At 54.4% G+C, this 12,850-nt stretch overlaps 2 protein-coding genes across 5 annotated transcripts in view; one reads left to right on the forward strand and one right to left on the reverse strand.

Annotated features, from left to right (window-relative positions):
- Positions 1 to 5,749, forward strand: part of DCTN2 (dynactin subunit 2) — a 15,031-nt gene extending 9,282 nt beyond the window's left edge. For 2 of the 4 annotated variants that reach the window (XM_007467663.1, XM_007467665.1), the window contains 12 exons: positions 433 to 529; positions 684 to 745; positions 1,078 to 1,176; positions 1,820 to 1,980; positions 2,172 to 2,322; positions 2,681 to 2,746; positions 2,962 to 3,000; positions 3,179 to 3,256; positions 3,346 to 3,417; positions 3,653 to 3,755; positions 3,872 to 3,963; positions 5,043 to 5,491. In XM_007467663.1, the coding sequence (XP_007467725.1) occupies positions 433 to 529; positions 684 to 745; positions 1,078 to 1,176; positions 1,820 to 1,980; positions 2,172 to 2,322; positions 2,681 to 2,746; positions 2,962 to 3,000; positions 3,179 to 3,256; positions 3,346 to 3,417; positions 3,653 to 3,755; positions 3,872 to 3,963; positions 5,043 to 5,129 (1,107 nt within the window). In that variant the 3' untranslated portion in view covers positions 5,130 to 5,491. Of the gene's footprint in view, positions 1 to 432; positions 530 to 683; positions 746 to 1,077; positions 1,177 to 1,819; positions 1,981 to 2,171; positions 2,323 to 2,680; positions 2,747 to 2,961; positions 3,001 to 3,178; positions 3,257 to 3,345; positions 3,418 to 3,652; positions 3,756 to 3,871; positions 3,964 to 5,042 lie in introns of all 4 variants that reach the window. The other 2 variants (XM_007467664.1, XM_007467666.1) reach the window with 2 other exon arrangements.
- A 793-nt stretch (positions 5,750 to 6,542) lies between these two features.
- Positions 6,543 to 11,459, reverse strand: MBD6 (methyl-CpG binding domain protein 6). The gene is made up of 11 exons (XM_007467667.1): positions 11,347 to 11,459; positions 10,951 to 11,053; positions 10,659 to 10,821; positions 9,374 to 10,429; positions 8,535 to 9,196; positions 8,102 to 8,255; positions 7,749 to 7,918; positions 7,206 to 7,619; positions 7,047 to 7,099; positions 6,760 to 6,823; positions 6,543 to 6,617 (listed from the first exon to the last, which is right to left on the reverse strand). Exons 1-11 carry the CDS (start codon positions 11,457 to 11,459, stop codon positions 6,543 to 6,545), a joined length of 3,027 nt encoding a protein of 1,008 aa, XP_007467729.1.
- Between the last annotated feature and the right edge of the window lie 1,391 nt (positions 11,460 to 12,850).

Consider the following 12,850-nt stretch of genomic DNA (forward strand, 5'->3'; position numbering starts at 1 on the left):
ATGGGAAGTTAGCTTGAAAATAGACTTCCTCAGCAGCAAGGAAATTTACTTTTAGGAGGGGGAGGTTAAAAGAAGTCAAGTTGATTTCTTGCCCTGAATGCGTGGTGTGTGCCAGATAACTGGGAGGGCCCAGTTGGATTGGGGAAGGGGAGGGGATAGGGAGGCTTATGTACAGAATGGGCGGGGAGGTTATGCTGCCTCTGTTCCCAGTTGAATCAGGGTGTTAATATTTATACAACTGAGACTCCAAATTTACCAGGAAGCTTTCATTTCCTAGGTTGAACCTGGGTCTGTAGCTTGGAATGGAGCCACCCTTCTTTCCCCTTGGGAAAGTACAGCCCAGTCTCCCAGTGGTTTGGGGATTTTGTGGGGTCGGGGAAGTTCGAGGGTGGGAATGAGTCTGACCCTGGTCTGAACTACCTGTTCCTGCAGGAGGAGCTGACGAGTACAAGTGTGGAGCACATCATTGTCAATCCCAATGCTGCCTATGACAAGTTCAAAGACAAGAGAGTGGGAACAAAGGGACTTGGTGAGACCCGGTTGGAAATTGGATGGGGAAGCCTGACCTCAGGCCTTACTGACTTTGGCTTTGGGCTGTCTTATGGAAGCCCTCACAGTCATCTGAGACCATGACTGCTGTGTGTCTTGATCAGGCCCTCAATTCCGTCTTCTTTTCTTGGCAGATTTCTCAGATCGAATTGGAAAAACCAAAAGAACGGGATATGAATCTGGAGAATATGAGATGGTTTGTTGTGTGTGTGTTGATGGGAATGGTGCAGCAGTCCTATCCAGGGGGCATTTAAGAGAGAGATCAAGGGACATAGTTGGGATTCCAAATTGCTCTCTGGTTGGGGGCCCTGAGGAACCCAGCAGGATGCAGTTGAGGATGCTTTGTCCCCCTGCTGTTTGCTCTGGAGAGTCTCCAGGCCTCCAGCTATCTCCAGTTCTCCTGTACTAGGATGATGTGGATTCTGAGTTGGGTATGATACACTTACAAACTAGGCCTGGGGTTTGGACAAATTCTTGAGGTTCCCTCTACTGGGAGGTGTAACATCACCATCTGTGCTTGCTCTCTAGCTTGGAGAGGGTCTGGGAGTGAAGGAGACACCCCAGCAAAAGTACCAGAGACTGCTGCATGAGGTCCAAGAGCTGACGACTGAAGTTGAGAAAATCAAGGTAACTATAAACTCTCTTCACCCCTCTCTGCTATGACTTACCTAGCAGAGGAAGACCTCCCAGCAGGAGGAGAAAGCTTCCCTAAGCTCCTGGATAAGGGGGCTGAGGTTTTCAGAGTTTAGAAATGCACATGAATTTATATTCAGTGCTATAGGTGGGTAAGGACCATCCCAGTGAGTTTCAGCCACAGCTATTTTTTTTTAATATAAATTTATTGTTATTTATTTATTTTTGGCTGCGTTGGGTCTTCGTTGCTACACACAGGCTTTCTCTATTTACAGTGAGCAGGGGCTACTCTTCGTTGCGGTGCGCAGGCTTCTCATTGAGGTGGCTTCTCTTATTACGGAGCACGGGCTCTAGGTGCCCAGGCTTCAGTAGTTGTGGCACACGGGCTCAGTAGTTGTGGCTCATGGGCTCTAGAGCACAGGCTCAGTAGTTGTGGTACATGGGCTTAGTTGCTCCGCGACATGTGGGATCTTCCTGGACCAGGGTTCGAACCTGGATCCCCTGCATTGGCAGGCGGATTCTTAACCATTGTGCCACCAGGGAAGTCCTCAGCCACAGCTATTTTTAAGGGTCTTGATCTATTTTTTCCCTTGACTCACTCTTGCCACCCCTCACTGTCTGTTTGTTTTCATACCAGACGACAGTGAAGGAGTCAGCCACTGAGGAGAAGCTGACCCCTGTGGTGCTGGCCAAACAGCTGGCAGCCCTGAAGCAGCAGCTGGTTGCTTCCCATCTGGAGAAGCTGCTGGGACCAGATGCCGCAATCAACCTTACTGACCCCGATGGAGCTCTGGCTAAGTAGGTGCCAGACTTCGTTGGGAAATCATTGGTGACTGGGGTGTAGAGGGACTCAGCCGGGTACTGACAGGGATACGAAGGGGAGAAGTGGCCTAGCTGTTCCTTAATGCTGACTGTGAGGCAGAAACGAGAGTGACTGGGCTGACCCATATCCTTCAGGTCATGATATTGTTTCTGGTTTCCTGACCTAGGCGCCTACTGCTGCAGCTGGAAGCAACAAAGAACAGCAAAGGGACTGGTTCGGGGGGAAAGACCACTAGTGGGACACCCCCAGATAGCAGCCTTGTCACTTACGAGCTACATTCCCGGCCTGAGCAGGACAAGTTCTCTCAAGCTGCCAAAGTATGTATGTGTGTATGTGTGTATGTATGTATATATGTATGTATGTATGTAATGTTGGTTGAGGGGCCAGGGAGATGTGGCTCTAGAGACTTTCCTGCCTCCCTCCAAGGGATCACATCTGGGGAGAGGGTGCTGGGAATGCTTGATTCCTCTTGATGTCTCATTCTCCGTGTTTGCCTCACCGTCTACTTTCAGTGAAGACTTTGACTAGGGATGTGTTCCAGGGAAAGAAGTCCCCTGGCAGAGCGGTGGGGAGAGGGTAGGGGAGTGGTAAGCAGACAAGCAAAGAGCAGGATCTTACCTCCCACTGCAGCAGCAGGGAGGTGGATGGCAAATCTCCCCTCCTTCCTCCCCCTAGGTGGCAGAACTCGAGAAGCGCCTGGCGGAGCTGGAAGCAGCTGTACGCTGTGATCAGGATGCTCAGGTCAGGTGCTCTCCTATACTTAGTCTAACCCGCATATCCTGCGCTCTGAGCCCTGAGGTCCACAGCATTCCACAGAATCCTGGGAGGAGTCAGGAAAGGGCTCCAGTTACAGGATCAGCTAGGGGTTGCCCACTAGAACCAGAAAGGATGGGAGAAGGTGGTAATCGCATGGAGAGATAAGAACCACTGACTTCTTTCCTGCTTTTCCCCATCAGAATCCCCTTTCTGCAGGTCTGCAGGGAGCCTGCCTTATGGTGAGTGTAAAAGGAACTGGAGTGTTTGGATTACAGAGGGGATATCAGGATTGGGTTTGCATGGAACATTGGTTTTGGATCTGTAGCTATTTATTAATTACCTCCAGTGGAATATGGGGTGGCCTTTTCTAGTCTGATTCTTCCCCTTCATGAAGCTTGTCCTAACCCCCGCCCCCAGGAGACTGTAGAGCTGTTGCAAGCAAAGGTGAGCGCCCTGGACCTTGCAGTTCTGGACCAAGTAGAGGCTCGGCTACAGGTATTAAGTGGGGGGCAAATTGGATTACAGGTAGCTTGGGACTCTGGAAGCCCTAGATGCCCTATCAACCTTAAAACCTGTGCTTTCAGAGTGTCCTGGGAAAAGTGAATGAGATTGCCAAGCATAAAGCTTCTGTAGAGGATGCGGATGCACAAAGCAAGGTCAGGAAGTTCCCTTTCCTCCATGTTCATGCCCTTTCCTGCTCCCTTATGTACTCTTCTGGTGGTTAAGAGCAGAGCATGAGAGCACTGAATCCTCAGGTCCCTGTCTTCTTATGCTCTTCATAGCTGAGAAAAGGCAGCGCTTCCCTCTTGCCCCACCAAGTTGACCTTTCCCACCCTACTCAATGGTCAGTGTGTACTTCGCTGAAGGTTGGCCACTGTCTTGTCCGTCCAGGTGCACCAGCTGTATGAAACCATACAGCGCTGGAGCCCCCTCGCCTCCACCCTTCCTGAGCTGGTGCAGAGACTTGTCACCATCAGGCAGCTGCATGAACAAGGTGGGAGGCCAGCTGCCAGGGGTGCTAAGAGGAATTAGAGAGTGGGCAGCTTTTGTTCCCTTCCCCCTGGTCTTGGATTCTAACGCCACACATACCGTTCTGACCTTCTTTCATAGCCGTGCAGTTTGGTCAGCTTATGACACACTTGGATACCACACAGCAGATGATCGCTTGTTCCCTCAAGGACAGCGCCACTCTCTTGACCCAGGTGTGTGCCCCTTTATTGGTCGGCTACTTCCCTTCCCCAGCACACACAGGCTAGGTTCTCCAGCTTCATCTCCATAGGGTTCTGCCTTAGCCCATTTGGTGGCATGGTGGTATGGCAGGGGCTTGGTTTGAGTCACCATACTGTTTCTCAATGGTTGTGGGACGTTTTGACAACTTATTTAATCTGTGAACCTCCATCTTACCATCTGGAAAATTATACCTACCTCAGAGTTGTATGGATTAGGTGAAATAATGTGAGTGAATTGTTAAGAGTTCAGTAAACCTCAGTTTTTCCTATAAAACCTACCCCTTCACTCTGTAGTCACAGCTCAGTTTTACCCTCCCTGGGTCCTCAACCAGATGCTTCTGAGCACAGCACGTCGGATGGAACATGGGCTTTGAAATCAGGAGCTGGGCTCCCACCTGATTCTGCCACTTCCTTCCTGATGCTGGGCAGTGAGCCTCGCCTCTTCCTTCATTCTCTTAGCAGTGCCCAGCACATAGCGAGTCCTCCGTTTCTGTTGGGGGCACTGTTCTCAGAGGTGGGAGAAGCACTAAAGTTGTCTTGTATCATAGGACCATCAAGATAAATTAAAGTGCTTGGTATATGTTCTTCCTCCAGAGCAGTTTTCTAAAACTGGACCTGTGAAACCCTCATGTCAACAAAATCTTACTTGTTCCTCATTACATAAAACAGATAAAAGAGCTGTTCTGGTTAAAGTCAGGATGGGAATTCTTAAGAAGCCTGCCTGCTTGGCAGACCCTGTGCCAGGTCCACGGTATTCCAGGGCAGCCTGGAAACTGGTGCAATAACCTTCCCGCTCTGGGGCCCATCAACTTGTTTCCGTTTCTTTTTTTTTTTTTTAATTTGGCCACGCCGCGTGGCTTGTGGGATCTTAGTTCCCCAACCAGGGATCAAACCCAGGCCCTGGCAGTGAAAGTGCTGAGTCCTAACCACTGGACCACCAGAGAATCCCCCTCCATATCTTTTTTGCCTTCTGTAAGAGAATTTCTTCAGGTCCTCATTCAGGTAAGCACCCGAACCTGACAAAGAGTAAAATAGCTCTGTCACTTTTCTAGGTGCAGACAACAATGCGTGATAACCTGTCCACAGTTGAGCGGAACTTTGCCAACATTGATGAACGGATGAAGAAACTGGGAAAATGAGCACCTTTGGGAGATGGAGAACAGGGGTAATCCCTACCCCTTTGAACTCCGTTAACACCTTACACAGGGTTTCCCCTTAATCATAACTCTCACATCCCATCTGACACTGGGGGCAAGGGGTTCTTCTTGCATGTGGGGCTTACACCCCTCCTCTGAAGAGTAGTGGAACCTGGGGGATATTAGATGGTGGTCTCCCCTCAGGCCACGGGGATGAGGACGTGGGCCCAGCCACATGCCAGCTCCTGTCCAATACTGCTTTGCCTGGTGTGGGGAAGGATTGGATCCTGTCCTCCAGCACAGCTTCTGTGACTGACTGTAATACTGTACAACTGTTTCTGACCATTAAATGCTGTTGTACTCTGTGTGGCCTCTGCTGTTTCCTGGGGAAGAGGCAGCACTAGAGAGATAGACATTCACAGTGTAATAGACAGTCTAAGCCACTCTCTACTACAAAAGAAGGATTTAAATTGTAACCTGTTCTTACAAAAGAACTAAGGAAAAAATGAGGACAGAGTCAGAGCCAGAGTTTCAAAATATTCTCATCTGTTAAATTAAGAGTGTCTCCCATAGAAAAGCAGTGGAGGCCCCAAAGGGCAAGTACAAAACAGAATTAAAACTCCCAAAGGTCTTGTCTTTACAAAAGAAAAGGCAGGAGGCAGCCCCTGGACAGCTGGTCATGCTGGCCGCTCCGGTTGGACCACGTTGCATAATCCTCAGTCGCATCATCACAACGTCTCTGAGCGTTTTGATGGGGGGAGAAGGGGCAGTGTAGTGTGTATGGGAGGAGAGACCCAGATGGCTCTCTTTGCCCCCTTACCCCCTTTTTATATCCCAGAGGAAAGTAGAGGGAAGCTGGCTACACCTTGAAATGAGGCTATGTGTTTCAAACCTGGGGACAGGGGTAAGGAGGGATCTGTGCTTTGAGCAACCTGAGCCAGAGGCAGAGGGGTGTTGTAGGGGTGAGGGGAGGGTGCATGATGCTTATTGCTTTGTACCTTTCACTGGGAAGGAGGGCAGCAGCCAACAGTAGCTCACAGGTTTGTAAACTGAGCCTGCTGGCTTCGAGAAGGGAGGCAATGAAGTCGAATTAAATATAAAAGAGTCATTTGTGCAAAAATAACTTAAACAAATAAAAGACCTGGGGAAAGGGGTGTTCCCCTTAGCCTGGTGGGGAGAGGGCCATATACCCCCCCCAGGCCTTTTCAGTGACATGGCTTTGGGGGGGAGGGGGTGACCTCCCTACCCCCTGCAATGGCTCAGGATGGGATTGTGGGGAAGGGGTTGCATTTGTGCTCTGAGTGGGGAGTAGTGCCCCCACCCACTGTCCACAGGTGCACGTGGCTGGCAGGGGCTCCCAAGGCTCAGCACTCAGCTCTCCCCAGTCAGGGTCAGATCCAGCTCCAGGTATGGCTGCTATGGGGCCAGTTTCCTCCTCTTGTTTTTGGCAGGACGGCCAGGGCGGGCCCGGGGAGGCAGAGGGACAGCCGCCTATACAAGAGGGGAAGTTGAAAGAAGTGATCAAACAGCTAGGTGTCAGGAAGTCCTTTATTTTCTCCCCACTCCCACTGACCTCCTCCTGCCTCACCCCATACACGCACTCGCACCCACTCACACAGGGACGCACACTTACGCGGGTTGTGGGGCTGGGGTCCAAGGTAACGTCTTGGCGGGAGCTGTTGCTGTTCCGGGTAGGGCTGCAATAAGGGGCACAGATGATCAGGAACACCTCCCCAAGCACCAGGTGAATTTCAGAGTTTGGGTGGGAAACTTTCTACATTTGGATAGTAAAGGCGTAATATCCTTATTCATATTCAAGCAAGTATCTGCCTTTTTGAAAGCCAAGTCACTCTTGAGCTATTTCTATAAACCCAAGAAGATGTGGGGAAAGGCCGGTATTGTGGTGGGCCCAATACTCACTTGTATTTTCTCCTCCGGCCACGACGAGACTTTCTGACTACCCCTGGGGGCACCTGAGAAAAGACAGACTGTGTGTGTAGGAAAAGTTAGGAGAAGGCGCCTTGGCCTCAACCTTTCCTCAGAGTCTTTGTGCCCAGACCACCATCACTCTGCACTCACCTTAAGGTCCTCAGAATGGGGCCCAGAAGGGGATGGATCCTTGGGCTCAGCACCCCCTTCAGCCAGCTCCCCATTATGCTGCCAGTGGTGGGTCCTTCTTGGGGACCGTTCCATTTGTCCATTGAAGCCACCACGTGCCCCCCACTTGAGGGCCAGTCGGCCAGGCTCCCGCCGGCTGCCAGGCTTTCGGCCCCGGCCTGGCCTGGCCTCACCATTAATGCCCCTAAGTCCCCCTCCTCCCCTCCGGCCCCGTTTCCCTGACCCCCTCCCAGTGAGCAGCTCAGGGACTGGGGGGTCGGGAGAACCGTGGGGTGGGGCTAAGGCACTGAGGGGAGGCCGGGCAGGCTCCGGTTCAAGGGCTGAGGTGGGGCTCTCAGGGGGCAGACAGGGGGCTTCTGGCTGCTCTGGAGGGATCTGCAGACAAAACAAAATCTCAGTCAGTCTCAAATGCAGTCCCTCTGCTACTGTAACTCAACATGTCTATACTTCCAGTTTGGGAAAAACTTCTCTCCCTAACAAACACACCCACACCCACACCCTCACCTGGAGACTCTGTAGCAGGCAGGCTAGGGGACTAGAAGCCTCTGAGAGGGGTGGAGGAGCTCCCCCCACAGGGAGGAGCTGCAGCCCCAACTGGCCAGAGAGAAGAGGGCCAGGAGGCTGCAGCAGACTGGGGAGGGTTCCAGGGCTGCTGGTCAGCGAAGACAGGTCACCTGTTGAGGAATTGTAAAGTCAAGGGTCTCCCTAGGCCAACCAGCTAGGGTGAGCAGACCCTATTATTCTTTTAGGCTTTACCCAGTGGTCAGAGACTTTCTTCCCTAATTCAACCAGCCTCTACTCTCAATTTTTCTGCTTCCTTTCTTCTCTCCCACACCAGAGTCTTCCCTCAGACTCACCCAGCAGGCTGGCACTCAGCAGAGGGCTAAGGAGTTGGGGGGGTCTCCCTGAGTTGGAGGGGGCCTTGCCCAGAGAGGAGGCCCCCGGGTCAGTAGTTGCCGTGGTGACACTGGAGGTAGGTGGTCCAGGTTGGGGGGCACTCAGGACACAGGGCTAAGGAGAAAGAATAGTTATTACATTTACATGTGTAAAGTATTCAATAAGTTTAGAGTACTTTCATATGTACAATCCCACTGAAGCCTCACATGAAGTAGGCCATGTTTATTAAATACAGACCCAGCTGTTGCAGCCATCCTACCCCCAGCCAAGAATTAAGCCATCCCCAAAGACCCTGAGGAAGAGCTCAGACATGAAACTGAAAGCCTTTGATTCCCAGCTCCTATCTCTGATTCTACCTCTGGTTCTGTCCCACCCACTCACCCTCATCCTCACCTGGGGGGGCGCCCCCGACGGGGGATCCAGGCTGGCAGCCAGCAGCGCAGAATTTAAAGCTATGAGGGTGGGGGGAGCTGAAAGTGGGGGGAACAGCAAGGGGGGCAGGTCTCCCAAACCTGAAAATGTCTCCCCACTCGGACCCCCGGCTCCCTCTGCAGATCCCTCTCCATCCCCAGCTGTGGGGCCCAGGGCCAACAGGGGCAGGAAGGAGGCAAGGAGGTTGCTAGGGGGTGCGGAAGGGGGTGGAAGAAGGTCTGAGGGGGGTGGTGGAAGCAGGGAAGCCACCAAAAGCGAAGGCCCTTCGGGCTCGCCTGGGGCTAGGGGAGGGCCAGGTCCCCCTGGTGGGGGCAGCAGGGGCTCCGGGGGAGGTTGTCCCCCTCCCCCAGCCAGCACGCCAAATAAACTGTGGCTGAGCAATGGAGAAGGCGGAGGTTGCCCCAGACTCAGAGGGAGAGGCAAGGTCCCTAGCATCCCAGGGAAGCCGGCTCCACTCAGTGCCAGGCCCTGCTCGGGGCTGGGGAACGGGAAAGCCTCCCCACCAGCCAGGGGAGGCAGAGGGCAGGCTGGGCCCGACCCCATCCCGAGCGCTTCGGATGGGCTTTGAAGCACAGGGCTAGGGACTAGGGGGGCTTTGGAGGCAGCTGGTGGGGCAGGGGGACCTGCAAAGAAAAAAGAGAGGTTCAGCTCAAGGGAGGTCCTTCCTCCCAGCGTCCAAAGAATCCAACCTCCCTGCCCCCAACCCAGAAAACCACCACAGAGCTCTCTCAATTCTCCGTAAATGCCTTGGCTGTCTCTCTCCACCCGAAGGGAGGAAGGGCTCCATCACACTCACATACCTGGCACACTGCTGAGGCTGCCACTGGTGGTCCCAGGCAGGGAGGGCGGGATGGGGTGCCTGGGCTGGGGAGGGCTCCCTGAGGAGAGGGTTGGGGGAGGAGGAAGGTGTGCGTCTGACCCCAAAAGGTTAAAGCTTCCATCAGAGTGGGGAGGGCCAGGGGTGGGGAGTCCCAGCAGGGACAGCACAGAAGGGAGAATCGGTTGGGAGGGCTCAGGGAGATGAAAAGGTTGTGGGGCGGGAGCGGGGGCCCGAGGGCGGCTCCGTCTAGGGGCTTGAGGGCCTCCCCCTTCTAGCAATCGCAGTACAGTTGGGGGGCGGCGGGGACGACGCTGAGAGGGGCGGGGTGATGATGAGGAGTGGGAAGCTGAGGGCGCCTGGGCACGGGGCCTTCGGCCCTGTAAAGTGCTGGGATGGGGGGGAGGGGGGTGCTGTGCCTTGGCCGCTGCAGAGAGTAGGCTGCTAGCAAGGAAGGGGGGTGCCCCGGGCCCCTCCACCGTGGGGGCCCCTCCTAGGGGCCCCAGGACCAGGGGCAGGTGCATAGTGGCTGAAGACACTGGTGGCTGAGTGGCAGGACCAGGGGGGCCAGGGGGACCAGGGAGATTATTGCTTGGGGGCAGGGGAGGGGGTGTTAAGGCATCACTACAGTGGAAGAGAGGAGGGTCAGAAGGTGGTGAGGAGGAGGCATGGGGGGCTGGAGGAGAGCCCAAGTCAGGGGGCACCAGGCTGGATCGGAGAGCAGCTCCCCAGCTATATGAGGGGGCATTGAGGCTGATAGCAGGTGGAGGAGGTGGAGCTGGAGAGGGGGCATTGCCCCTTGGCAGGAAACAAGGGCTGCTGCTACCTCCAGAGGGGACTGGGTCAGGAAGCCTTGGCTGTGGGAAGAGCCCCCCAGGGCCTGCTAGAGGGGGGAAAGCCTGTGGAACTGAAGGTGGTTCTGGGGGAAGGGAGCCAGGAGCCCCATTAAGCGGAGTTGTAGGAGGAACTCGACAGGGAGGGCGGGCAGAGGGAGGCCCTGGGGACACAGTGTGGAACATTTGGGGGCTCGCTCCCTCTCCTGCAATAAACGAGAAACAAAGAATCAACTTGTGGCTCCCCTTCCAAGAACTTTCTTTTGTCTTCTCCATCCCTTCTCCCATAAATTCCCAGCTTCCCTGTACCCTCCTCTCACCAAGCAGCTCCCCACTCCACCCTTCTCCTTGCTTCCCTCTCACAAAGCTCCTCCCACCATCCCTCTTCCAGGCCCTTAAGTTTTCCTCAGTCTCTATAAAGTGGAAAAGATTCACCAGGAGAAGAGTGTGAGCAGGTGGTCTCCATGCTGCGGTACAGAGTTGCCATGGCAACGGCTTTCCGCCGGTGGTTGCACAGCTTGGTCATGTCCTCCTCTGATGCGGGCCCCACCCCAGCCCCACCCGGGGTCACCGGGGCCAAAGGGTCAAAGTTGAAAACCTGCAAGGTGGAAGCATGGACAGGGACCCTGAGGGAACAGAATCTGTGAGAAGAGCTACCACAGTCAGTGATTTGCATTAAGTCTCTCCGCTTATCCCTGTACTCTCTGGATCCCCTCACCACTCTGACCTTGGGGACATTGAGTGGACACTCCAGACCGCACTTGCAGGTCCCATCGCTGAGGAGGTAGCTCCGGGTTTGCTCCAAGGAAGACAGCTCTGTGCCACTTGGGCTGGGAGAGGACAGGGTCAGAGAGTATGGGATTAGTTGACACTGAATTGGGAGAGACTCTTAAAGAACAGTTCATTAGTCAAAGACCTTCCTAGGAAGGGCAGAGTAAGGAAGAGACAGAGAGAACAAATTCAAAGGGCCAGGAACAAAGAGAGCAAGAAGGCTGAGGAAGGAGGAGGAACAGAGGAGAGCAACAGGGCACCAGCAATCTGGGCTTTGAGAGGAGGGATGGGAGAAAACTCAAGCAATTGAAGGGCCTGGGGATAGAAACTGGGGAATTTTGGGGAGTCATACCTGATATAGAGCACAGCACCCTCTCGAACACAGCGCTGCCAGCCGATGGGGACAGATGTGGCCACAGGGCCCCCAGCTCTGTCTGCTCCACTGCTCTCATTGCCCCCATTCATTGTGTGTAATCAGCTCCCACGTGCCTGATAACACAGACATCCATGTGGCATTAGGAAGATTAAACTGGGCTGGGTACCTGAGGGAGTACTTAAGAAAAGCAAAGGTGTGGGGAGACTCAAGAGGACTCGGAGGCAAGGGGAAACCCTCGGAGAGCTAGGAGAGAGAATGAGGGGGAACCCTCTGCCATCCCACCATGGCTACCTGAACATCTCTGCAAACATTGTGGGGTCCAGTCTAAAGCCGGGGCCGCCGGCTTAGCCCACACCTGCAACACAGAAGAGAGGAGGAACTGTCAGGAATCTGCCCAAGCTAGGAAAGTACCACAGCCCAGGAAACTCTCAAGGGAAAGATCCTTAATAACATGAGGTAAGTACCCATAAAGATCTCAGGGATCTGCTGGCTGAGTCCACAACCATCCTTTCCATGTCCAGTCCCTAGGGACCAGAGGGTCAAAGCCTCAGCTTCCAGGGACCAAGGAATCACAGCCCAATCCCTAGGCATATAAAGGGTAAGGCCCCTTTGTCCCACCAAGGAGAGAAACCTTCAGCCAAGAGTGTGGGCTAATTCCTATAATACCAGGCCACTAAGAAGTTTCCCAGAGAGTCTGGCCCCTGCTGTTCCCTCCCCCTCAGGAAGATCATATAAAAAGTAGATTGCCCCACAGGTCACCAGGCAATTGCCCAACTGCCCGCTGGGGTGGTACCAGCATAACTCCCCCCATGCCTGGCTCCACTAGACAATCACTGATCTAGTTCATTTGGGTCTTCTCCCACGATTCTCAGAAACTCCCAATTTTCCCCCAAGCCTAAGGCAAGGGGATTCAGCACCTCCTGTCCCACTGGCTTCAGATTACCTCCAAGAAGAATTCTCCTCTGATGTACATGGGGACGCCCCCCAAACCTGCAAGTATCCTCTCCAACCTTACCATCGCTCCCACCCCACACTGGCGGCTTCTAAACTTTCCCTCTCATAACAAGGCGCCTGTCACCCAGCCTGCTTCCCTCGGCTTGGGGAGGAGGGGAAGGCGCACGAAGTAGGAAGGAACTTGGGGAGAGGGCGGGCGGAGGGTGGGCGAAGCACTGAGGGGAAGGAGGTGAAGAAGGCAAAAGTCAAGCAGTGAGAGGGAAAAACGGTGGGGGCAGGTGAGGGCGGGGGAATGGGGATGGGGCCAGGGAAAGGGGCCGAGAGGACAGCCCGAGCCTCCGGTACGGCCCCGGCCGGTCCTAGCAGGAAGCGCCGCTGCCGCCGCCGCGGATCACCGAGCGGCCTCCCGCGCATGCGCCATGGGGGCCAGGGGCAGCCCTGGGGATTCCGTTCCCAGAAGGCACCGCGCAGGCTGCTACCGCCGCCGCCGTCGCTGCCGCCGCCACCGCCGCAGCCGCCGCTGCCG

Source organism: Lipotes vexillifer, unplaced genomic scaffold (assembly GCF_000442215.2).
Source record: "Lipotes vexillifer unplaced genomic scaffold, Lipotes_vexillifer_v1.1 scaffold387, whole genome shotgun sequence".
Lineage (NCBI taxonomy): Eukaryota > Metazoa > Chordata > Mammalia > Artiodactyla > Lipotidae > Lipotes > Lipotes vexillifer.